The sequence below is a fragment of the Sminthopsis crassicaudata genome, chromosome 4 (assembly GCF_048593235.1).
Source record: "Sminthopsis crassicaudata isolate SCR6 chromosome 4, ASM4859323v1, whole genome shotgun sequence".
Lineage (NCBI taxonomy): Eukaryota > Metazoa > Chordata > Mammalia > Dasyuromorphia > Dasyuridae > Sminthopsis > Sminthopsis crassicaudata.
This window is the reverse complement of record NC_133620.1, coordinates 458502654-458529137: the sequence shown is the minus strand read 5'-3', so window position 1 is coordinate 458529137 and position 26484 is coordinate 458502654. Positions and strand designations below refer to the sequence as shown.

At 43.0% G+C, this 26484-nt stretch overlaps 1 protein-coding gene across 2 annotated transcripts in view; it reads right to left on the bottom strand.

Moving 5' to 3' along the window:
- Positions 1-26484, bottom strand: part of LOC141540231 (S-adenosyl-L-methionine-dependent tRNA 4-demethylwyosine synthase TYW1-like) — a 206252-nt gene that overhangs the window by 121780 nt on the left and 57988 nt on the right. For both annotated transcript variants that reach the window (XM_074263980.1, XM_074263981.1), the window contains 3 exons: positions 25727-25779; positions 20022-20140; positions 3463-3572 (listed from right to left, as the gene is read on the bottom strand). In XM_074263980.1, coding sequence (XP_074120081.1) covers positions 3463-3572; positions 20022-20140; positions 25727-25779 — 282 coding nt within the window. The remainder of the gene's footprint in view (positions 1-3462; positions 3573-20021; positions 20141-25726; positions 25780-26484) is intronic.

Sequence of the window (26484 nt, the reverse complement as noted above, 5' to 3'; positions counted from 1 at the left end):
TAAAAGGCTTTAATTTTAAAAAAAAGAAAAGAAAAAAGAAAAAAATTATGTAGGATCATTTTTCATTATTAAACTAAGTTTATCAACAACATAGTTTACCACAAAAAGATTGGCTAAAACTCCCTTGAGAATGGGCTGCATCATGACTGGGGTATCTGACCAAAAGGAAAGGAAGCAAAGAAGCTGCCGCTACCACTGGTTTCTTCAAAGGAGAAATCAAGGGCTTTGGCCAAATGAGGGAAATAAAGGTGTGAGGAAAGGCCCCAAGTTTGAAACGTTCACAGTCTCTCACCAGCAGTTTTGCAAATAAGTCCAAAAACCACATGAGACCATGAGCTCCTCAAGGGCAGGGGCTGCTTTTGCCTTTTTGTGTGTATCCCACATTCAGTGCACCATGTCTGACACACAAACAGCACTTAATAAATGCTTGTTGACTTGACACCAAAAAAAAAATCACAGAATACATTTCTTCCTAGACAAGAGTCAGCCAAATAGGAAAGGTTTTACATGTGTAAATATGAAAAAATTTTATTCAAATAGCAAGCTCTTGGCTATACAAAAGCAGGCTGCAGGCAGATTTGGGCCATAGTTTGCCCCAGGAAATACCCAAGAAAACCAGAATCATTTGGTGTTTGCCCCACTTAAGGGGCTACTCAACCTGTACACAAAAGAGACAGAGAGGAAGAGAGGAGGAGGAGGGAAGGAGGAACAGGAAAAGCAAACGGGAGGAAGGGGGAGAGACGGAGAGGAGAGGAGAGGAGAGGAGAGGAGAGGAGAGGAGAGGAGAGGAGAGGAGAGGAGAGGAGAGGAGAGGAGAGGAGAGGAGAGGAGAGGATAGGAGAGGAGAGGGGAGGGGAGGGGAGGGGAGGAGAGAGGAGAGGAGAGGGGAGGGGAGGGGAGGGGAGAGGAGAGGAGAGGGGAGGGGAGGGGGAGGGGAGGGGGAGAGGAGGGGAAGGGGAGAGGAGGGGAGGGGGAGAGACAGAGTACACACACATAGCTCACACAGGCATTTGATATTCCCTATGTGCCAGTCCCTGTGCCAAGTGCCAGGGCCACCACTTTTTAAGCCAACAGGTGGTCCCTTCCCTCCAGGACCCCACATCAAAGTGGGAGAAGATAAGACAATGAGGAATGGAAAAGGGATGGGGGAAGTTCCATCCAGAGAGGGGGAAGGGGAAGAGAAAGAAGGTCTGATCTACAGGAGGAAACACTTGATGGTTTGAGGGAAGCAGAGGGGGAGCACAGCTGGAGCCGGCCAGGAGGGAGACCCAGACCCAAACACAGCAAAGCCCAGGCCGGCCCTGGAGGTCCGAGGGTGCGCCAGGAACAGAGTCCATGCCAAAGGGGAGAGGAGATGCCAGCCTAAGCGGAATGCAGTGAATGCAGACTCATAAAAACGAGAACAAGACTGAGAGAGAAAAAGCAGAAGCCCATGAAACAACTCCACATAAAATCAAAAAGCAATTAATTAAACAGAATGAATGTGTTTCCTTTCCAAAAGAGGCCTGCTCTTCAAAGGTCTGAATCCTCTCTGGGCCCCAGAAGCGGCCAAAAAACGGGCTGCACTCACTCTGTGAGGCCGCCCCGCATGACTCAGGAGCGCCCCGCAAAGTCTGGGGAAACGATTATAGACCAGAGTCCTGAGGGCTCCCGTGAAGGAACCAGCATCAGGCTCTGTCTCTCAGTGCTGCTCACTGGGCATGGCGTGGAATCCACATTGGGACTAGCTGAGAAAATAAACATTTTCTAAATGTTTCTAAATGTTGTTTCTAAAGAATGTTTCTAAAACCCAAAGCCCATCCCAGCTCCTGCTCAGAAGCTAGAAAAGTGCTTCTGAAGAACCCAAGTCCACCTGGGTTAAACCCAAACCAGGGACCCCTCATTTCCAAGACCCTCCTGCAAAGTGGGCTGAGAACAATTCTTGAGAATCCTATTAGCAACCCTGTGTAGTGATCTTTCTGAAATGTTTTCACAGCAGCATCCCGTTCACTGTCGATTTGGGGACCCTTCAATCATTTTAAAACACCTTTCTCAATGTCAAAACACCATGAGAGAACATGGCAAATGGCCAACGGAACCCTTCATAAAATATGGTTCTTCTAAAGGGAGGTGGGTTTCAAGGACAAAACTGAGCTGAAAGCAGACCAGGGCAACCCACTGAAAGTGGTGGGGAATGGGGTGACTGATCCCTAGGAAGGCCCGAGCACTAGCAGGAACTCCACATGCAGAGCCCCATAACATAGAGCCCTCTGGGTCGGCAATGGCAAAATTCAGCCAATCAAATTAAGAGAGGCCCAGTTATTCTGACCCAGATAAAAGCCTGACTGTGACGTGTAACTCTCCAGGCCAAATCTCCCTGCCCCGGCCACCTCACCTTCTCCCCGATACCCAACTACATCAGCCCCAGCGTCCTTCTCCCATCCAAACATCAGCAAATCTGCCCGCTCCTCCAAGAAATTGCTATTTTGTAAGTTATTTTCTATGTTTCTTGTTTCCCAATGGTAGAATGCAAACCCCCTGGCAGAGGGGCTGGCACATAGTGAATGCTTAATCGGTGCCCACATTCTTGCTGTCCGAATGCAGATGGGTGACTCAGGAGTATTTCAATAATAAGAGAAAGGCAGTCACAGGGGAAGACTAATGCCCTCCCGGCGTTAACTGACAACTGTTCAAGATGTCAGATTGTACTTGCCAGGTAATAAGATGTAGACCCCTTTATACTCCCAAAAGAAGTACCCAATCAGCTTGATGATCTCACAGACGAGGTCACTGGGAGCCAAACATAAGTTGGGAACGAGCCTCCTCCTCTCTGTCTGGCACTGTCCTGGCTCATGCCAAAGCAGCCACAGCTGGATTGGCCTGAGAATGGACCACAAAGACCCCCTGCTGATCCCACAGGGGCTCTAATCCCTGAAGCCCGCCCTCCACCAGCAGAGACCGTAGCCTTCCTGACCCCATTCCCCTGCTCAGGAACTACTCCCAATCTCTCCTAAGTGCCAAAAAAAGGCAAGATGAATAAGGGGCAGGATTCAAATTCTGCTGTTGACTGACCTGCAGCACCAGCCCCACGACCTGCTCCATCTCATCCCAGAACCACACCAGCTCATAAACGTGCATCAGCTCAGGATGTTCTACAGGTCTGTGTGCTGGGAAAACCTGACCCAAAAAAAGGTCCCCAGGTAATTAGGGAACTGTGGGGAAAAATCTGATCAAAGGGAACAAGCTTCGGAGGCCCAAGGCAAGAACTTGTTTCATTTTAATGATTTAACTTTTTAAAGTCAGATAAGAAGAAAAAACTGTTCATGAAAGAAAAAAATGGGCCAACAGTTGGGGTCGGGGCTTGAAATTCTTGCCTTCCTGCCCAAATATTTGACAAGAGAAAGACAGTTTAAACCATGTGCATTTCACAGAGTGGCGGCTTCTGGGAGGTGAAGAACCCTGCTGTAAAGAGAAGGGAAATACCTTTAAACTGTCGGATCATGTTGCAGTGATTTTCGATGGCCTGCTTTAGGATCACGTCAGGCTGGTCCATCTTCCATCGCCATTCGGTGCCTACTGGATTGGTATGGTGCCTGCAGAGGGAGGATGCAAAGCTCTTTAAGGTTTCCTTGAGGATCAGCACGATGCTAGTGGGTCTTCCAAGCCTGGTAAATGCATTCTCCCAAATCACTAGAGTCTCTCCTGAAGACTTGTAACTAGTTAGCTCAGCTGGCTGAAATGAACTTTTAATAAACTGGCACCTAACAAGTCATGGGAGTCCGTCAGAAACTTGTGAACCTGCCGGGATATGGCAGGGGGAAGATTTCTATGGTCCTACAAGAAGTCAATCAGCCCAAGGCCTAGAGCAGGGGTTCTCAAACTACGGCCCAAGGGCCACATGCGGCCCGCTGAGGACGGTTATGGCAAATGGGCTGAGGGGCGGAGACAGAGCGTGAGCTTTTGTTTTTACTATAGTCCGGCCTCCCACAGTCTGAGGGACAGTGAACTGGCCCCCTAGTTAAAAAGTTTGAGGACCACTGGCCTAGAGCATTGAGCTCAGAGTTAAGAAAATCAGAATTCCAATTCAGCCTCAGACACTTCCTAAGCTTCCTCTGCCTCAATTTCCTCATCTGTACAATGGGGTGGTTACAAGAGCTACAGAGGCCTGTTGTGAGGATTAAGCAAGATAACATTTGTAGAAACACTTGGTAAGCCCTGACAAACACTCAGCATCGCCCTGTTGTTCTTAATCTGTCAGACACCCAGTCATGAGTGTTGGGCTGCCTTCGCTCCACACACACACACACACACACACCCTCAGCCCCCCTTCACATCACAATCTCCATGCCCCTTTTCCAAGTCAAAAACCGGCCAGGTCCAGTAGAGAAATCCGAGACACTGGGCCTGGGAATGGGAGAGTCACAGCACCTGGGAACGGCCTGCCGGGCCTCAGCTGCTTCTCGGTCTGCTCTAGAGAACAAGGGGCGACGGCGGGAGGTATGAAGGTTGAGCCAAGCCATCCCAAACACCAGAATAACAATTCAAAGACAGCTCCTCCTCAAAGACAGTTGACACTTGTCAGCACTGGATCCACTACGTGCCTTAGCTCTCAAAATTAGTCAAATCATCGATTTTTAACCCAGAAGGAGCCTTAGTCATGTAGTCCAGGCCCCTTCGCTGCCTCATTGAGCGGAGAGAAGCTACAGCCCACTGGTGAGTTCCTCCTGAGGCCTCCACTCCCCTCCAGGCCCATTGCTCCGTGTGCTCTCGGCCTGGAACTTTTCCTAGGGCCGGGGGCTTGCCTGCCCAGGGACAGCCAGCCACCCCTGCCAGCATGTCCACCTGGAAGCCCCTCTCCCAGGGCAGAGTTCCTTCTGCAGCTTCCACTTTGTGCAGGGGCCCGAGGAAGCTTTCACGTCCCCCTCAGCCCTTTGCCTAGTTTCAAAGCCACCCCCCACTCTTCAGGCCCCGTTTCTGTAGCATCTTCCCCTAAGAGAACGTAAGCTCAGTGTTGCTTTCTGCTTGTCTGTCTCAGCACAGTGCTGACACACAGTAAGTGCTAATAAATGCTTGCTTCCTTCCTTCCCAGAGACATTAAAGGTAACATGAAGATAGCAAGGTGGAAAGCTAGGATTCGAATCCAGGTCCACTGCTCTTTCCCCCAGACCAGCTGCCCCCTCAAGATCATCTGGACTCTCAAGTTTACTGGATTACCTTATCATCGTTATTACTGGTGTCCGATCATTATTAGTGTTGTTCTTTTTGCAACTGTTATTAGTTTCACCAAAGAGCTATAGGCTAGAAAATCAAAGCAAGAGTCCTAGCGATGGAGTGAATGTGACCACATTAACCTACTTGCCATTTACAGCAAACTCATTCAAATCTGGGCAAGGCCAGAAATTGGATGTCATTATTCCACAGCTCCTATTAGCCTTTTCATCTAATCCTGACATTTTCTGGAGTTAATTAAAGATATCTATCAACCACCTGGCTTACAAGGGTGCTTTACGGGAAGAGGTTGCCACAAGGCTACATTCTAATACCTCTGCACCGGGGTAGAGGCACCCAGGTCTCCGCACGAGCTCGCGGTTTTTCAGTAGCAGTCTTCTAGGAGAGGGAGACAAAGGAGAGGAAGAAACGAGCCGAACCAATCTTTCATCTTGTGACCTTTTAGATTAGAACATAAAAAATCTAAGCAGAATGGAAGGCAGCACTTTGCACATCGATGGCTGCCGGGGAAAATATTTAATTAAAAAAAGGGACCGATATGGCCATAAAACATAACAAGACAGTTTTAATTACACATCAAAACTGCCTGGTACAACTTCAATACTGTATGAGGAGGTATTCTGATGGAAGTGGAAATCTTCAACATAAAGAAGATCCAACTCACTTCCAGTTGATCAATGATGGACAGAAACAACTACACCCAGAGAAGGAACACTGGGAAGTGAATGTAAACTGTTAGCACTACTGTCTATCTACCCAGGTTACTTATACCTTCGGAAGCTAATAATTAATGTGCAACAAGAAAATGATATTCACACACATGTATTGTATCTAGGTTATATTGTAACACATGTAAAATGTATGGGATTGCCTGTCATCGGGGGGAGGGAATGGAGGGAGGAGGGGATAATTTGGAAAAATGAATACAAGGGATAATATTATAAAAAAGAAAAATGCCTGGTACATAATATAAAATCAAAAAAATCAATGCAGCTGGAAAAAGAAAAGAAACAGCTGATTGAGCGCACACCCACACCCCCCCACACCACTCCACACATACACACATATGCATATATACAGCAAATATTTACTAAAGGTCCAATAGTTAGGACATGGGAAACTGATACCAATATGTAAAAACAAGAGCCATTTCCCACCAGAGAAGAGATCAAAGGGTTGAAGAAGATATTTTAAAAGAAAAAGTAAAAGTAATTTAAAAAGATATAAAAAAATGTTCACCAATCATGAGGATAATCAATACAGATCTTTTAAAACTCTGAGGCTTTATGTCCTACACATCAGAGTGGAAAAAAATGAATAAGGCAAATAGGTATGTTGAAGATGGAGGGAGAGGGGAGTCGGAGGAGAGAAGCACATTAATGCACTAGCGATGACATTATAAACTGGTTCAACCCTTCTAGAAAATCATCTAAAATGTTGGTAAAGTTTCTAGACTGTGCGTATCCTTTGTCTCAAAGATATTACTTTCAGGCATATACCAGAAAGAGGTTAAAAAAAAAAAAACAGGGAAAAGTCTCAAGTATTGCAAAAATATTGACAGCAGGACTTCTCCTAGCCCTAGCTGCATCATGGGAGTCTCTTGAATTCTTTTCAGACCCTGCCTTTTCAGCCTAGCTTCTCCTTCTCTTCCTTCCTCCTCTTCTCCCTCCCTTCTTTCCTTCCTTTCTTCCCTTCCTCCCTCCCTTCTTTCCTTCCTTGGGCAAGGAGAAGGGAGACAACCTGGATATCATGGGTGGCCAGCACTGCCCCAATCCCTAACTGAACTTTTCTGGCCAAATAATTTTTTCACTCTTCCTCCTTAAGGATGATGATGATACTTTGCACTTATTTTTATAATAACCCCAAGAGTGACCTTGAAGCCAGGGATTGGGGAGATGAAAGATTTTCAGACTCTGCCTTTTCAGTCTAGCTTCTCCTTGTCTTCCTTTCTCTCTCTTCCCTCCCTTCTTCCCTTACATATATTGGAACTAATATATATTTTAACATGAATATTATATATGATATATAATATATAATAATAAGTTATATATATCATATAGAATAATATATGATATAGAATAATATATAATTAATATATATTTATGTATCATTATATATAACATAATAAAAATATATTATCATGTTATATATAATTATATGTAATACAAATATATATTATAACCTGTATAACATATATTAACAAGTATAACATATATTGGATCCCTTGCCATCTAGGGGAGGGGGTGGGGGAAAGAAAGGGAAATTTTGGAACACAAGGTTATGCAAAGATCGATGTTGAAAAATTATCCATGCATGTTTTGAAAACAAAAAGCTTTAATAATAATAATAATAATAATAATAATAATAACAATAATAACAATAATAATAATAAAGAAAATGTGGCCAGCCCAATGGAGTTGCGCTCTCTGCATGGAGTTGGAATGCTTGGCAGTTTAGTTGGAGAGAGGACAGAGGACCTCAGTGTCCTGCCAGGGCTCTTCAGAATCTTTCTAAAACAATTCACATGGAAGCGATTCAGGTTCCTGGCATGGCGCTGGTACACCGTCCAAGTTTCACAGGTATATAACAATGAGGTCAGCACAAGGACTCTGTGGACCTTCAGTTTGGTATCAATCTAATCCCTCTCCTCTCCCCCACTTTCCTTCAGAGCCTCCCAACACCGAGCTAGTTCTGGCAATGTTTGTGTCAACCTCACTATCAATGTGAACGTCTCTGGAAAGCATCCTGCCAAGGTAAGAGAAGGGATCCACAACATCCAACACTTCGCCACTGACTATAACTGGTGGTCTCACATGTGGCCGGTGTGGTGCTGGCCAAGGGAGGAACTGTATTTTCTTGGTGTTCATTGCTGGGCCAAAATTAGCACATGCAGCAGAGAACTGATGCATAATTTACTGCATCCCAGCTTTGGAGGCATTCAATTCCTCCAAAAGTAAAGTGCAAACAAAACTTAGGTAGATGCAGGATTCTTGGCTCAGTAAAAGGCAGTGGAGTCAGTCATGCTGACAGCAACAATCCAGAACATTTTTATGATGTACCAAGGACTATTTATGGGCCAAAGATCCATGGGACATTTCAGATACTCAGTGTTGATGGCGTCCCATTGATCAGTGACAAGGACATGATCCTAGAGAGAAGGGCGGAACACTTTTATAGTGTTCTCAACAGACAATCACCAATCAATGCTGAAGCTATTGGCTTGAGCTGAAATCAATCACTCCCTAGCAGAAGTTCCAACTGAAAAACATTTTGAAAGTCATTAGGCTACTTTCCTTTGGTGCAGCCCCGGCACCAATTCTATTCCAGCTGAGACTTACAAGGTGGGGGTCCGCTGCTCATACAAACTTTCCAGAATCTATGGCAAGAAGAAGTTATGCCCCAGGAGTTCCCATCCATATCTCCCCATTTTTCAGTCAACAATTAGCAAGCAGGGAGCACTGAGGATACAAAGAAAAAGAAAAACGGCCCGTGTCCTCAAGGGGCTTGCATTCTACTGGGGAGACAACGCATACATACAAAAAAAGAATCTAAACATATTTCAGAAATAAGTGAGAAAAAAAAAGACAAAAGATAAAAACTGCCCAAACTCTTGGAACCAGAGAACAAAATGGAAATAGAAAAAATCCACTATCACTTCCTAAAAGGAACTACAAAATGAAAACTCCCCAAAATATCAGTTGAAATGCAGAGCTTCCAGATCAAAGAAAAAAAAAATGCAATAAGAAGACAGAAAGAAAGAATTCAAGTACTGAGGAGTCACAGTCAGAATCCTACATGATTTAGCAGTCACTACTATCAAGGATTTTGGAATATAATATGTATATTCCATATACAATAAGTATACACTTAATATATATAAGTATACACTTATTATATTGTATATATATTATTAATATGCATTAATAATATATATAATAAGCATACACTTAAAACTAAGAAAAATTTACCTAGCATAATTGATTATAACCCTACAAGAAGAGAAATGGATCTTCAAGGAAATGAAGGATTTCTAAGCATTCCTGATGAAAAGGCCAGAGCTGCAAAGAAACTCTGAAGTGCAAACAAAGGAGTCAAGAGAAACCATAAAAAGGTAAACATAAGCCAACAATTATAAGACATTAAGCAAGGAAAAATAGTTCACATTCTAAGATGAGATGATATATGTATCCTCTCAGATCATTATCAAGGGTGAATCTAATTAGACAGATCCTGAGCAGTGATATTGTTGTGTTCTGGTGACCTTAAAAGAAAAATGTAATGGGAAGAAAAGAGAAATACACTGAATGGGATGAAGAGAGAGGGGAAAATTATCTCACATTATCAGAGTTCAGGGAAGCACTTCACTCACAAATAAAAAAATACATTTCATGCAATAGAAAGACAACAGGAAAAGAGGAGAAGGGAGAGAAGGGAAAAAACAGGGAGGGTAAATTAATGGAAGGTTTAGTACTAAACAAAATACATTCTAACTAAACATGTGCAAAAAGCTACACAGCTCTTTTTAGAGTGGCAAAGATTTGGAAACTTGGAGAATGCCTGAACATGATGTAATGTTATTATACTGTAAGAAATGATAAAGGAAGTGTTTCAGAGATTCCGGTCGAGCTTATATGAACAACGATATCATAAAGACAAAAAAACTCTGAAAGATTTAAGAACACGGATCATTGCAATGACCAATAACGATTCTAATGGACTTGTGATGAAACATACTACATTCAACCAGAAAGGTGATAGTATAAATATGCAGAATGAAACATGGAAGGTTTTTGGACATGGCCAACATAGAAATTTGTTTAGCTTAAGTATATATATATATATATATATTTGTAACAGAGACTTTGTTTTTCTTTCTTGATCAATGGGGTTGGATAGGAAGTATATGGATTTTCACTGACTGAAAAAAATTTTAATCCTTAAAAAAAAATGTTATTGCCATAATCCAGGTAAAGACGTATTAAGTGACTGAACTTAAATGGAAATGTCCAACAGGCCAAGTGTGATGGAGCTCAGGAGAGATGAGGATCAGAAATGTAGATCTGGGAATCATCTACATAAAAGTGGTCAATGAAATGAAAGGAAATCACAGTGAGATAATAGAGAATAAAAGAGAAGGACTCAAACAGAACATCCACAGGAAGTGGGTGTGACATGGGTAAAGATCCAAGGAGACCCAGAAGGAGCAAGACAATGTCCAAGGTTACAGCAAGGTCGAGAGGGATAAGGCCTGAGACAAGGCCATCAGATTTGGCCAGTAAGAAATCACCAATAACTTTGGAAAGAGCAGTTTCTGTTGATTGACACAAGCTGGAAGCCAGACTAGACTGCTGGGTCAAGAAAGAGGGAGAGGAAAGGAGGCAGAATCATGGACTTCTTTCATGGTTCAGCTCAAGTACCATTTTCTATGTGAAGTCATCTCCCTCCAGTGCCCAGCTTATAGTAGGCACTTAATGCTTGTTGACTGACTGACTGCTTACATCAGAGATTTGTTAGAACCTTTGGAGGTTACTGACTCCACTGAAATCATTTAACAGATGAGGAAACTGAGGCTGGGAGATCAAGGGAGATAGTACAACCCGGAAGGTCAACAAGGCAATAAATATCTTAGAGAAAATCCAAACATAAGTCTTCCTGATTCCAAACAGGAGTTATAGCTACTATACCATGTTGCTTTTCAGGATATAAACCTTTCCAAAGTTTGCCTGTATTGTGAGGAAAACTGGCAGAGAAAAAAACCAAATTTGGACTTTTATTCACTATCAACCTCCATGTTCCCTCAGCTGTCACTTTTTAAAATATTCTACTTATGTCATCACTCCACCTGTCAAAAAAAATTGCTTATTTAATTGCTAAGAGGAAGAGGAAAGCTGATTTTCACAGTGGTGGGAGTTGATTTCCCATTTATCAAAGACACATTTCCTAACTCTTCTGCTTCTTTTTCAATTGACTCTGTGACCTCTTACTAATATTACCTAACTAAAAGGAGATTTAGAACATTTTCTTTAGGATTTCTAGATTTGGGAGCAGCTGTGACCACACTGCCTCCTTCCCCTCTCTAATTTAATCCACAATATTCATTTTTTTCTAAGAAAGGATTTGCAGATTCCAAACATGTCCATTGTCCCATTCCTCTGAACAAACTGTGATGAAAAACGGATGAAAGATCTTAATAGGGATTTCTGAGATTGCTCCAGTCCTTCCCTTAGCAAATCAATGTATTCTATAACTGGATCTCATCTATTTTCATCAGAAATAAATCTCTATTTACCAATAACACAATATGCCTTTAAAAATTAATCGTAAGGAGGGGAAAAGTTGGAACAAAAGGTTTTGCAATTGTCAATGCTGAAAAATTACCCGTGCATATATCTTGTAAATAAAAAGCTATAATAAAAAAAATTAATCGTGACAATTCCCACAGAGTGCAGACGTTTCAGGGGGACAAGGATACAAATGCTGCATAACTAAGTGCTACAGCGCTTGGCTACCTTGATTAAGTACCATAAGTCTCATCAAGTGATATAAGAGAAGGGTCAGACTAGAAGAGGTCAAATGAATTTACTGCAAAACTTAACCAAGAAAGAAAGGCATTATTTTTATCTCTGAAATAAATTCCAACTCAAATCAATGACACTTGAGTAGAGGACAAAATGGTATCGCCAGAGAAATCTATCATAAAGTTCATTTTATCTGTTGTGTAAGGGAAAAGGAGAGACAGAGAGAGAGACAGAGAGAGAGACAGAGAGAGAGAGAGAGAGAGAGAGAGAGAGAGAGAGAGAGACAGAGAGAGACAGAGAGAGACAGAGAGAGAGAGAGACAGAGACAGAGACAGAGAGAGAGAGAGAGAGAGAGAGAGAGAGAGAGAGAGAGAGAGAGACAGAGACAGAGAGAGAGAGAGAGAGAGTGTGTGTGTGTGTGCAGACAGGGTGGGGGGAGAAGCATTTTTTACTTTTCTGCATAACTATGCACTGAAAATTAACAATTTCCCCAATTCCATCTGCAAACGATCTTGGCAGATATGTCTCTCATCCCCAAAATGTGACAGTGAAATGAGAATGCAGTTGGTAAAAGAACTGCAAGAAAAGATAAAATGTCCCTTTTCAACAAGAGATAAGAAAGTGGAGCAAAACCACAAGTCAATATTCCCACTCAAAGGACAGCAATGTTGCAATCTGCTAGTTTTCTTGAGGGGCATGATGGATCTGGATTCCCCAAACCCACTGAGGGAGTTCTTTCTTAGCAAAACTATCAAGATGGGCCGCATAAGGCTTTTCGGAACTAATGAAGCATTTAGATTTCTCTGAAAAAGCAATGACATCCATTCTTGCTTCAAGAGAAACAAGCCAATTGTTGGCCGTATTATTATTTCCTTTGGAAAAATAAAGCACTCAAATTTTGTGGCAAGAATTTTTGGCTGATTCATTTGGGGAATATTTCCTTTTGATTGGTTTAACTGCTAACTCAAAAGTACAGGAAAGCACCCAGCAATTTAAATCGCATTTGACTGATTGATATCTCCACATGGGTATACTTTCAACCTAATCACCAGCCTTTAATTCACTAGATTTTAGCTCTTCTGCCAGAACATAACATTAAATCAGGTTCTGCTGGAATATGTACTTCCCAGCATGTCAGGACAGCTGGATTCTACACAACCTAGAAGCAATTTTAGGATCATTTCTGAATCTCTATTTGGCCAACTCTATACAAGGAAAAAAACTACACGTATACCCTAAACGCAGGAATAACAGAGGCCAATCCCAGGGCTAAAGCCATCCAAGAAAGAAAGTGAGCCCATCTGAAAGAACTGGTTTAACCAAACATCACAGTCTTCAGCAATGGGACAGTCGACTACAGCCAGCAACACTCAGACACTGCAGAGTGTGAGGACTGACCAAACATGGTCCACGAGTCTCCGACTCCCTCTCCCCATGGCGTTCTCCATCTCGCCCCTCCCTATGTTGCTAATGTTCCACCCTTCAAATCAAACCACAAGAGGACAAGCCTGGGAAGAGCAAGAGCTTTCCCCTCCCCAGGATCTGGTGTCCCTGGTCTTCGGCCCTGTCCTGGGTGGGGGGGGGGGGGGGAGTGCTGTACTCAGTGCACACACCTCCCACCTCCCCTGTGCCCAATTTCCCACTTCTCTTTCTGGGAAATGTGACCAAATTGCAAGAAGGTTCTACTCATCATAGTGACACAACATAGCCCCACAACTACCTTTTCTGACCACTGATCCCCCAAATGGAATGTAAGTTCCTTGAATAAAGGAAAAGAAAGGGAAGGGTAAGGGAGGAGATAAAAGAGAAGAAAAAAAAGAGGCAGGGGAAAGGGGGGAAAGGGAAGAAGAGAGGCAGGGAAGGAAGGGAGGGAGGAAGGGAAAGATGGAGGGAAGAAGGGATGGAGGGAGGGAAAAAGGGATGGAGGGAGAGAGGAAGGAAGAAAGGAAGGAAGGGAGAGAGAAGGAAAAATGAATCTTTTCAAAATCAAATTCTAAAATTAATTAGTATAAAGCCCATTTGAGGAGGGAAAAAAAATCTGTCCAATAACTTTCTGATAAAAGTCTCATTTCAAAGATATATAGAAAATGCATTTGAATTTATAAGAATATGAACAATTTCCCAATTGATAAATGGCCAAAAGATATGAATGGATGAATGGTTTTCAGAGAAATTCAAGGTATCAATAGCATACGAAAAACATTCTAAATCACTATCAGTAATACGTAAATTAAAACAACTCTGATGAATCACCTTACATCCATTACAATTGGCAAAGTTAATTTTTTAAAAAGGCAAAGAAAATGACAAATGCTGGTGGGGATATAGAAAACCAGGTACATTAAGGTACTGTTGATACAACTGTGAAATAGTCCCAAAATTCTGAAAAGCAGATTGGAACGATGCCCAAAACTATAGCACAAACTGTGAATATCCTTTATACTAGATCTATATGCCTTAATAATGAGGGAAAGTACAAAAACATTCATAGCAGTCACATTTGTGGCAGCAGAGAAATGGAAACCCAAGCATTGTCAATCAACAAAACAAAGTATGGTATGTGGATGTGATAGAATATTCGCCTCCCGACTCTAACCCTAAACTCTCTAACCCTAACCTAACCCTAATCCTGACCCTAAATCTCACCCTAACCCTAACCCTTAGAATAATGTGTTGTAAGGCCTGATGATGGGGAAGGTGTCGGAGAAATCTGAGAAGACATGAGAAGAACCGATACAGAGTGAAGTAACCCAAAAAACAGCTTACCAAAATACTGTAAGGACAACTTTGAAAGACTCAGGAACTCTTATCAACACAATGACCATCACTGGTAAAACACGTTGCCACCTCTTGACAGAGATCCATGCAGACTGAGATGTATATCTTTTTGGATATGGACAAAGCTGTGTTCTGCTTGACTGTGCATGTTCATGATAGTGAGGGGCAGGTAGGAAAGTGCTGTCTTTCTTTTTTCATTTGAGGGTAGGAGAGGGAAAAGAGAGAAAAGGTAGACTTTTATTGATTTAAAGAAAATTTAATTTGGAAAAACAAAGCTTAGTTGAAACAACAGGGCTAGTTACCCCGGCATCTGCTGATCTCACTAACGTGGCCTCCAATGATAAAGATTGTGACCCACTCCCAAATCTTCCCATCTTGTTCAATTCTCGTCCAAGACTCTCCAGAAAGATCCTGCACGGGGAGTGGGTGAGATCGATCTCAAGTTGTCCTGACTACCATCACCTGTCTACTTCTCGAGGTTGCACAAATACCCCCTTATTTTCTATCGCTACATTTCTCAAGTGACTTTTTCCTGCCCAAAGCTTGAGTGCAATTCACCTCCTCCCATCTGTCCCATAAGCTTCTCCAGAAAACCTGCACAGCAAGTCTGTAAGGTCTCGTGTCTTGGGATAGACAATGTGGAAGGAAAAATACTGGAAACAAGAAAAAGTTTGCACTCTGCATTTTCTGAAAGGCAACGTTCCCTCCTTTCTTCTTCCCACTCAATCCTGGGCCTGGCTCCTCATCCATATGAAATGGCTGTCCAAAATCTGTGAGATGATGGAAATCTATGGCCTATGGTCATCCATACAAATGCACAGCACAGGCAGGACCAGACGCAGTCTTTCAAGCACAAGGCGGTTCTATGTGGATAGGAGGTGAACTCTTCTGAGCGACTCTGAATATCATTAAGGAGCCTTTTCATCATTGCAGCAAAATGTCACCTGGCACTGGGGGCCTCTGGAAAGCTTTGCCATCTATAGGAACTTTCTCTTCCATCTGGACCCTGCACTGGACATCTCTAAGGTGACAGCAAGCACTCTGAGCAAGCAACATCTCACTTTACTCCTCACTTGTGATTAATGACCAAGCATGATCAGAGTTACCGCTGCCATTTCAGGTTTCAGGGACACTGGCATGAGTTTCTGCATACATGAGGGGCAGCTCGTTGGGAGCTCTTTGCTCCGGTCAATCAAACTCTTTTGTTTTTATGGAACAATCAACAACTGATGGAGAGTGACATTTTGTATTTGGAATAAAAATGTATCTGTCACTCAGCTCTGAAGATGTAGCCAGCTGTGGCTGCCAATTTGGCTGCTAAACTTCCAACAAGGAGGCCCTCACAACACATGCGGGTTCTTCCAAAACTCTCTGGTTAGGAGTCACTGGTTACCACTTGTTTCTCAACTGCCTTGTTTCGGGAATAACGACATCGGCCATTTTCACAAGCCATTCATATCTCCTCTCTTTCAGCTACCTGGGGAACACAAGAACTACCCCAAAGGGGCGCAGGCTGCCTCGAGGGGGATGATACCCACTGTGACCCAGGTCATTTTGGCTTTGTCCTGGACTTCAGGGACGTGGAAGGGAAGCTGATGACTTTGTGCCACTCTGACTCCCTAAAATCCAACTCACACAGGAGTCAAGCGATCACCCCACGATCTCACTGACCCTCTTTGAAAATGAAAAAACAAACAAAATAATCACCAGGTGGCTCAATGGACAGAGCAGTGAGCCTGGAGTCAGGACACTACCTCGTGTGTAATCTGGGGCAAGCCACAAAACTCTCTCTGCCTCAGTTGCTTCATCTAGAAAATGAGCAGGAGAAGGAAATGGCAAACTAGTCCAGTGTCTTTGCAAAAAAAAACAAAATGAAGTCAGGAAGAGCGGGACAAGCCTGAACTCAGAAACAGCAACAAATTCAGGTATTTCCTCGACGAGCTTCCTTGGAGTTAAGTCGAATGGCCAATGAGCTCCCTTCCACATTCTGTCATGGCTCAGGCAGGTGCCATTTTCTCCCAGAGGTCTGTCCTGGTTTTCCCAGCTTTTAGTGTTTACCCCTATGAAATTACTTTGTTCCTAACTTCTAAATAAATACAAAATAATTTCTATAGCAAAGTGACACATTGGAGAGAGCGCTGGGCCAGGAGTGAAAAAGACCTGTGCTCAAATCCAGGCCAACCTGTTGAAACAGATTGTTAACACTAAAAAAATGTTGCTGGATAAAAAACTGATATGGATGTAGAATTAGCACTACCATTTCCCAGAAATTTTAATTATCAGGCTTTCCAAGATGGCAAGCTATCACCTGGAGTGTATTCCAAGCCTTCCTAGCCTGATGATTCCTGCCAGAGCTTGAACTCCCGCAGCATGGCCTTCAAAAGCCAACAGTCAAAAGAAAACAATATGGAATTAAGATTCACCGATTCACATAGAATCATCTTTTTTTTTTCTTTTTCTTTTTTTTACCATTCTACTGTCTTATACGAAAATGTTTTTTTCTTTTAGTGTTTAAGTTTAAAAAAAAAAATTAAGACTTATGACCATCCTATCCCTCCTCTCTTCTTGCCCCCAACTAAGCTGGGAGGCAAAGTCTTGGGACTACAAATAAAAGCAAAAAAAGAAAAAGAAAAGACAGGCCCTGCTCTCAAGAAGTTTATATTCTAAAAGGAAAAGACAACACACAAAAAGGAATTGATAAATGGAAATGGGTAGAGAAGGTCCCCACACAAGAGTAGGGTAGCAAAGTGTAGAAGCTGCCTGTTTCAAGAGCAGTCAGCCTAGGCTCACCTCCAAAACTGAGCCCCCCAGAAGGAACTCCACAATAGACAAATGTTCTAGGTTGAGAAGGGCTTCTAAATGCTGGACTTTGTGAAGATTTTAAAAATAAATTCAAGCATCTCTCCAAAAAGAAGAAAAGAAAAAGTTTATGAAAGCTATTAAACAATGTTTTACTAGGATTTTTCTGATGTGTTTGCTATAATATCCTCAAATGGAACAGATGGCAAGCTCTAATTTTAAAAGTTAATATATTAATATTTCTTTACCAGCAGGCCTGGTCGATGAAAGGCTACATTTAGTCATAACTTTCTATAAACTCATTAAGTTAAAGAATTTGCGATGCATTAATTATTTGTTTCCTTTTTTTAACGTGAGTGAATTAGTACTCATAATTTAGTGCAGCATGGAACATGGTTGGTTTGAGACAGGTAGTGTGTGTAGCCCTTCCCATAGAGCTCTGTTAATTCACTTCTAACCTTGAAGGGCAAAACATCTGCTCCCCAAGGTCAGGGCCTCGAGCAGAGACTGCCCATGCTGTCCAGCAAATTTAGAATGAAAAACGATGAGCACTGGGCTAGAAATGCCTACTGATTTCCTATTTAGGCCTAACCAGGATATAATTCAAATCTGCCTACAAAGTCCCACAGCTAATTCCATCAAACCACCCGGAACAAGAGATTGTCCTATTCTTAGGCGCATATTTTTATTACTTAATTCTTTTAATTGTGTAGAATACAATATATTGGTAAAGGGCCAATTTTCATTTTAACCACGATGATAAGTAAGCAAAAAAGGCATTATTACACACAATCAGAAAAATGATTCGCTTTATAGGAAGTCAGTTGCCAATTGAGAAATCAGCTTTCTAGTATTTACCAAAATTAAAGCGGTAGAATTTATGAATATTATTACAAAGAACCTAGAGCTATCAGAGTCCCTAGTAATACAGAGAGAGGATCATCAGGTGCAAAAGAAGAGCAGGGCCTCCTCAGCAATCTGGACAATCTTGTTATTTGCAAATTCCCAATTTTGTGAATTGCTTCCATCCAACCCCACACAGGACATAACAGGAACAAGAGGAAAAGCGGTATGCTCTGGAGTAATTTTTTTCCAACAAATTTGTAACACCTAAAAGTATCCCCTCAGCATCTTAATTTCTTTATTTGAGACTCAAAGAACAGAGTGTTCTTTTCTGAAAGGAAGAACATGATTTCTAAGAGACTAGCAACAAATGAAGAATTCAACACAAATGAGTAGAGGATTCTGGGCAAGGGGAGGGGGGAAGGAGGGGCCAAGAAAAGCTCACTGCTTCTTTCTGAGGGTGTTCTCAAAACATACAATCTCAATTTTATAAGGCCTTCTATGGTTGGGGTTTTTAATTCTTCTAAAATATCTTCTGTAGCCAGGCTCTGGAAAATTTTAGAAGGAACCTTAAAATTAGAGCCATAATGGGGGAAAGAGGGAGGATGGGAGGGAGGGAGGGTCAGCCTAGAATGGGGGCATTCTAGTACTTTGTTGGTGAAGCTGTGAACTGGTCCAACCAGTTCTAGAAAGCAAATGATCACAGTCTCCCAGACTTCAGGATGGACAGGACATCTCTTCCCATCTCTTCTTTAGACAAATAATGAACAAGGTGGCCTGAGCCGCCAAGGGAAGAAGCAGCAGAGCTGAGACTCAAGTCCCTGGTCCAATCCAGCGCCTTCCACACCACTTTTCTGCCTCTGCCTAGAATTTCACAACCGGGACCACTCGACTGTCCCAAGCGTGCGTCTTTGTGAGGAAGGATCCCTGCCCTGGCCTGTCCTCCTCCCACCAGAGATGGCGGGTCCAGCACCAGTAGCTGCAGTTGAGGCATTCGCCAGCTTGATTTAAAGGCGTTTCTTTTTTGGTTACAAGGAAAACTTTGAGGCCATCTAGTCTGAAGGTCCCCCTGCAGGAGCCCTGTAGCCTCTGGGTGCCCCTGTCACGGCTCGGTAAGGCTGCTGATTCCATGTCTGGGCAGCACGAAGTCCCTAGAAAGCTCTTCCCTAGAAAGAGCTTAGAGAGCTGACTTCCACCCTCTTGTCTCCTTCCAACCCTCTCACCTGGACTACTTAATGGCCTCCTACAAAGTCCCCCACTTTTCAGACTCCTCCTAGACTCACTTTCCAGACTTAAGTGATTTCCACGTCACCGCCTTGTTCCAGCTCCTGGGCCCACAAATGGCTCTGGGGTGGAGTATTTGGGCCTCTCTGGGCATTCAGGCCCCACATAAGTGGCCTGCACCATTACTCCATGGCTTCTCCCAGGCCCAGAATAATCTTGCTCCTCAGCTCTGCGAGCCGTCCCTCCCCCTCAGCTCACACCCAAGTCCTCCTAAAGCCTGTCGGATCCCCCAGGATCTTTGTCTCCTCAAGAGACCAGAATCTGACTCAGCAAACTCTCATTAAGGGCCTGCACAAAGGGGACACGCTGCGGCGATCTGCCTGTCTGCGGACTACTTGCCAACATGTCCCCACGAGAATGCTTCCTGGGGCAGAGCCTGCTTTATTGTGTCTCTGTCCCCACATCCAGCATAGTGTCAGACAGGTCACAAGTGCTCCAAAATGCCGTTTGGACTGTTGACCTTCATTCCAAAGTCTGTGTTTTTCCACCCAAACTCATCGCCCCCCTACAGATTCCCCAGGGAGAGGAGGCTTTGTAGGCCCCCCTGCACTCCCAGCATTCATTCTCAGAGAATCAGGGCAAGTCCCTTACCTCCAGCAGAAGACACACTTGTTTGCACAAGCCAAGCTCGGGGTGGTCTCCATGCATCGATGGCTTTCGATGCCATAAAAAGTGTGTTTGTAGCAGCCTCCTCTGCCTCGCAGCATGGACTGGGGGAACCGAAAACAATGGCAAATTAATTATGACATGACTCACCTTAGAAATAATAACATATTTTTCTCCCCAAAACAGAGAGAAAGAAGATGGCACCCAAGGGATCCTGTTTATTCAATCCAATGCAACAGCCCTGGGGTGCAGTAACACATCTGCATCAAAGTCTAAGACTTTTGGTTTCAATTTTTCCTCCCTTTTGCTTTTCCTTCTCCTTCCCAAGAGATCCCTCCATTTCCCCGGGGTCAATGGACCATTTCTTGTAACATGGATTAAAGGGGAAAGGGGGTGGGGGGGGGAGAGAGGGAACCAGTTCAACAAAACTGACCAATACTTTACAGAAGGTGCGGTATTCTACAACCATGGCCCATCACTCTCTGCAAAGCAGGAAGCAAAGGAAAGTTTTGATTTCAAATCTATCTATGAAATGACTAAAAGTCAGATTAATTTAGGCAACTGTGAACAATGAATGCGGAATAATGAAGAGCAGACTTTTCAGTTGACCCAATACTCTATGATAAAACAAATACTTATACACTCAATGTCAACAGCGTTCAATTCATGACTGTCCCTTGCTGAAACGAGGCTTAATCACCACAAGATGTTACTGTCTTTTACCTAACTGGTTTCCCAAGTTTCTCTTGCTCAGGACTCGTGGTAGTTTGGACTTTTGTTTGTTTATTTTTTATTGTTTTGAATTGTCTTATTTGTAAACTAAAACTATTACTGCTCAGATTTAGTCATTAAAATTGAGAAGCAAATATTAAATCCCAAGATAATTTAACCACGTGTGGATGTATGTGCAATGGCCAAGAACGGACGGACTTCGGCTCGTGTTTGAGCCATGACTCTCTCCCGCCCGGTGTTCTCAGGGGAGCCCTCCCCTTCCCTCGGGGGGACGTATGCTGTACTTTGTACATCACTGCTTTGGATATCCAGCATTCACTAAGAGCTACAGATCCCCTGGCTTCTATGTTGTCACTGAAGGAAAGTTTTCAATATAGTTCAGACGATAAAATCATAGAGTATTACAATATTCATCCCTTCCCCACCCACGTAAAGATGAATGAGGCAAAAGAAGTGTTCCCTTTGGGAGAATGGCCCCATCTCCCTCTCTGTTCACCCCTCCAAGCTTTTTGGGCAGCAAAGCTGCTCTCCCAGGAACCAGCACCCCTGTTCAGGAATTGAAGTGATCTTATTTACCTCCAGCTATGTTAACATGCTCTCTGTATGGGGCTAAGCTGTTCTTGGACACTTGGTGATTTTAAATATTGTTTCTATTATTTCTGGTCTCAGTGAGTTGATTTCATGGAATCTTTGAAACTCAGGATTCAAGACAAGGAAAAGCAAATGATTCTGACAAAGGGCAAGGAGAAGACCCCAGGAACTTTTTTACAACAAAATCTTTCATCATCACAATTCCTGATGGGCATATTTAGCAAACTTAGGGCTACGGTGGCAGAGCAGGCGGGGAAGGACGCCCCAGGCGAGGCTCACTAATCAGGCTTCAAAATCGCCAGAATAAAACATTTCAAGATGCAGGAAAATCACGAAGATCGGAAACAAGGTTTGTTCTACTTTTTTTAAAAAGTTAAAACCAAACAAGCAAGATAGTTGAACAAAAGATTGAGTAAATATAAACAGAGCTTAATACTATCACCAAATAAAACTTGCCAATTTATCTGACAAAGGAGAGAAGACTGAAGGAGAAGTCAAGATTAATTAAGTAGTTCTGTGATCACGAGCAAATCACTTGACAGCTCTGGCCCACAGCTTCCTCATCTGGCAATTGAGGGAATTAGCCTGGCAGACCTCTAAGAGCTCCTCGGGTGCTACCTTTCTCAGGTTCTACATATTAATGACATGTATGTTTAATGTACAAATATGGGGCTGCTAGGGGGCACCACAGTGCCCAGTGTACTGGGCCTGGAGTCTGGAAGGCTCATCTCCCTGAGTTCAAAGCCACCCTCAGACACGTACTAGCTGGGTGACCCTGGGCAAGACTCTTCACTCTGTCTGCCTTCATTTTATCATCTATAAAATGGGCTGGAGAAGAAATGGCAAACACTCCAGGATCTTTACCAAGAAAACTCCAAAGGGAGGCATAAAGAGCCAGATGCAACTGAAAGTAACTGAACATATTTAATAGATAGATAGATAGATAAAATATATTTAACATATATTATTTATATATATTTAATATATATTTATGTATTTTAATATTATATATATATATATTCAACATATATATATTATAGATATATACATATATATTAAACATATTAGACATACTACCTATATGGTAATTACCTCTCAAACAATTATCCCAAACAACCATAATATTATTTATAGATGGCAAAAATATCTTTTTTTCTAAGATCTATAAATAGCATTAAAGATTAATGTTTTTCTTTTTTATTAATTTTATCATTATAATTTTTTGACAATACATATGCATGAGTAATTTTTTTTTACAACATTTTCCCTTATATTCGTTCTTCCAAATTTTCCCCTCCCTCCCCTAGATGACAGGCAATCCCATACATATTAAAGGTGTTACAGTATAACCTAGGTACAATATATGTGTGTAAATCCAATTTTCTTGTTGCACGGTAAGAACTGGATTCCAAAGGTATTAGTAAGCTGAGTAGAAAGACAGTAGTGCAAACAGTTCCTTCTCTGGGTGTAGCTGTTTCTGTCCATTAATGTTTTTTTCTTAATATATTCTTTGACAATTTACACAAACATTTTCTCAAAATCACACTCACTAAAAGACAAAAGGGTCCCCAGTCTTTCCCCTACCAGTAACCCAAGAGCCAATTTTTTTTGTCTCTATTTTCTGTCCCTCGGTTCTTTGGATATCCTCCCCAAATCTTCAACCTGAAAGGTCCCTGAACAGCAAATCCTACTGTTCTCTACTCTTCCACCCTTACATTAATGGATCTAGTGGCAAGAAGCCATTGCTAAATGCTTTAGCCACTGATAGATTCAGATACTTCCAAAATTTTCAAACTGAAGGAACTTCTAAAGATCACCAAGCCCAAACCCTTCATTTTATAGATGAGGAAATATTCTAAGAAGAATTGGGGATTCTGGACCACAGTCTACAATATAACTTCCCTGTCAGGAATAAATTACACCAACAAAGGCTGTGGAGAACATGTTCCCTCTGTTTCTCACAAATCTAATTAAGAGTTTTAAACTAAAAAAATATAGAAAAGGATAAAATTATCTCTGGATTTCCATCAAGCCAAACAAGCATACAGAATAGTTTACTTGAGAGATAGTTTACCAAGATTTTAACAAATTATCTAATAAAGCATTTTGTGCTTTTCTGGAAAAGAAGGAATACGGGTAAGACACTGTACAATGAGATGAAATCCAAAAGGCTGGAAGCAAAGGGTAGTCGGCTCTTTCTGATTGACATCAATTTGGAAGGAGTGGTGGAGCATTCAGAACACTTTGCCCAGCCTGACAACGGATACCTTTTTATTACACATGTGGATATTGGTAAAGATGGAATCCAACGGGCAAGGGACCCAATTCTCAGCTAACACCTTGGATCGGAGTCAGGACCCAACAACCCTGACTAGCTGGAATTCTAGGTTAAATTGATTAAGAGGAAATTGTTTAGCAAAAACTGTTGTACCTTATACGTGGGTCCAAAAAACCAGCTTCACCCATCCAGGATGGGGGAGCAAGGGCCGGCAGCGTAACCCAGAAGCACTTGGGTTGTGCTTTGTCTTTGGATCTGGAGTTTTAGCAGACTCTGAGGTCGGTATGAATCAGCAGTGTGACAGCGCTGATTCTGGAGTGCAGGAGGAGAAGGATGGTCCTGCTGCCCCCGCTCCGGCCACAGAGTGCAGCTGGAGGCTTGTGAGCGGGCCTAGGGAAGGACCAGGGCCCTGCCATCAGAGGATGGGCATTAGCAACAGTCCTGGAGAAGGGAAGGTTTGGGAGGGATGCAGCCTCCTTCCCTGCCTCTCAGAGTTCCGAAGCTCAGGCCCCACTTCTGCCTGCTGCCATTCCTGGTCTTCCCCAATGCTACTGCCCTCCCTCCCAAAACACTCTGCATTTTACAACTTTTAGCGCTTCTGCATTTATTCTGCTTTTATTTTATATTTATTTTTAGAGGATCTTGTAGTCTTCCCCATTATAAGGTCAGCTTGATGCAAGAAGGGGTTATTTCCTTCTTTCTACTATCCCCAGGGCTCAGTACAGTGGCCAGGCCACAGTTGGTACCTAATAAATATTTGCTTATTGATTGATTGTCTTCAAGAACTATCTTGTTCTGCTCCCCTCGGGGCAGACATAGAAATGATGGGTACAAGTTGTGAAAAGGCAAAGTTGGGCTTGAGGAAGGAAGGACTACCACACGATTAGAGCCATCTCAAAGGAAATGAGTCCCCCCCAATCACTGAGGGGCTTCAAGCAAAGGCTAGACGGGCCCTTGGAGAGGGGCTGAGTCAGGGATTCCTCTCCAGGTACAGCTTGACCATGGAGTCTCTTCCAGCTCAGAAATTCCAGAAAGGTCTTTGAAACTTAAGACCAGAGAGGTCACTTGAACTATCTGAGTTCCACAGCTGGTCAATAGGCTCAGCCAAGAACCTCCGCACCTGCCCAGGCCCAGGAACGGGGCAATGGACCAGAACACCCCCGGGAAGAGGGCCAAGGGCAGGCTCTGCCTGGCGCGCCTGCTCACGGAAAAGGAGGAGCTGCTTGGGGAGGTGACTGGGATGGGCCGTAACTGGCCCAAAGTCCCATCAAAGATCCCTCCCGCTCACAGTCCCAAAGGCAGGATGGCAAAGGAGCAGCAATTCTGGCCCGAGGCGCTCTGTGTATACAACGTGGGTGAGTCTGTATGTTACATGTTGTCAACAAAATGTACCTTATATGCTTATAAAAAATGTGGATTTATGCTTTATATTAAGGTATATTTTGTTTTTATCTAAAACATATTTTTACAACAAATATACTTTATATATTTAATTCACACTCATATACAATGAACAGGGTGTCCCAAGTCCTAGTGTCATGTTACGGCATCAAAGCTACCAAGTATATGGGTGTGTGCACATGTCTATGTATATGTGTGTTTGCGTGTGTACATGTATGTGCATATATGCATGTGTGTTTATGTGTCTGCATTGTACGTCTTTTGTGTGCATTTGTGTGTTTGTGTACGTGTTTATGTGTGAATGTACATGCTGCAGAACAAATTGTGTGTATTGTATGAGTGCATGCGTACATGTGTGTATCTGCACATGTGTTTGTATGTGTGTGGTGTGTGTTGTCTCTGTGTGTATGTATGTGTGCATGTGTGTGTAAATGTACACATGATGCAGAACAAATTATGTATATGTATATGGGTGTATATGGTTTGTGCATGTATGTGTGTTGTGTGCATGTGTGTTTGTGTGTACGTGTGTGTAAATGTATACATGCTGCAGAACAAACTATATGTTTGTGTATGTGTCTGTATGTATGTTTGTGTGTGTCTGCGTGTGTATGTGTGTACATGTTTATGTGTGAATGTACACACTACAGAACAAATTGTGACAAGATTCCAATGACCCGACAACTACCTTGGTCCAGCGGCACAGCTTCACCCCGGAGTGGCTCCCAATCAGCTGATAACCTGCCAAGGAAAGCAGAACTCCATCAGTCACGGGCCACCCGTGTGCCCCTGATTGCTCCTGCCCCGATCCCCATCTGCCACAGAGGCTGGCCAAGGAATAGGAGGTCAGAGGTCAGATGGGATCCTCTGCGACCCCAAGCCAGGTGACTGGGGCTTTATTTAAGCTCAGAAATCCCTCCAGCAAGAGCAGCTCACAGGCAGCTGACCCAGGATGGGGAAGGAAGCCCCACGTCTCTGAGCAACAGTGCCCTGGGTAAACTAGAGGGCATCCTTCCTACATACTGAATCTTTCCCGTACCTTGCACTTTTTTTACATGCCCTTATTTCCCTCCCTCCCCCAAATGCAAAGAAAAAAGATTGACCTTGTAGTGAGAGGTTTGGGCCCTTTTTTAGAGGGCCAGAACTCTGAAAAGGTGCACTTAAGACTCAGTAGGATTGGTGAGATAATGATCCTCTAGCTAATGCTGGAATCACTCCAGTTAAGTACATACACTTAATGTGCAGTCCTGATGTAATGCTACTGTAGTTAGCACTTGCTCAGTAATGGTTACAGTAGTACATGCTCAGTGTGATGTAGTGACTTAGTCGTACTGGAGTATGTAAAGGAAGTGTCAGCCACAGATACAAGAGAAGACGCCGGACTCCATCTTTGACCAGCCACGTGGCCCTCCTGCCTCCTTCATTCCTCCATAAGACCAAGGACTC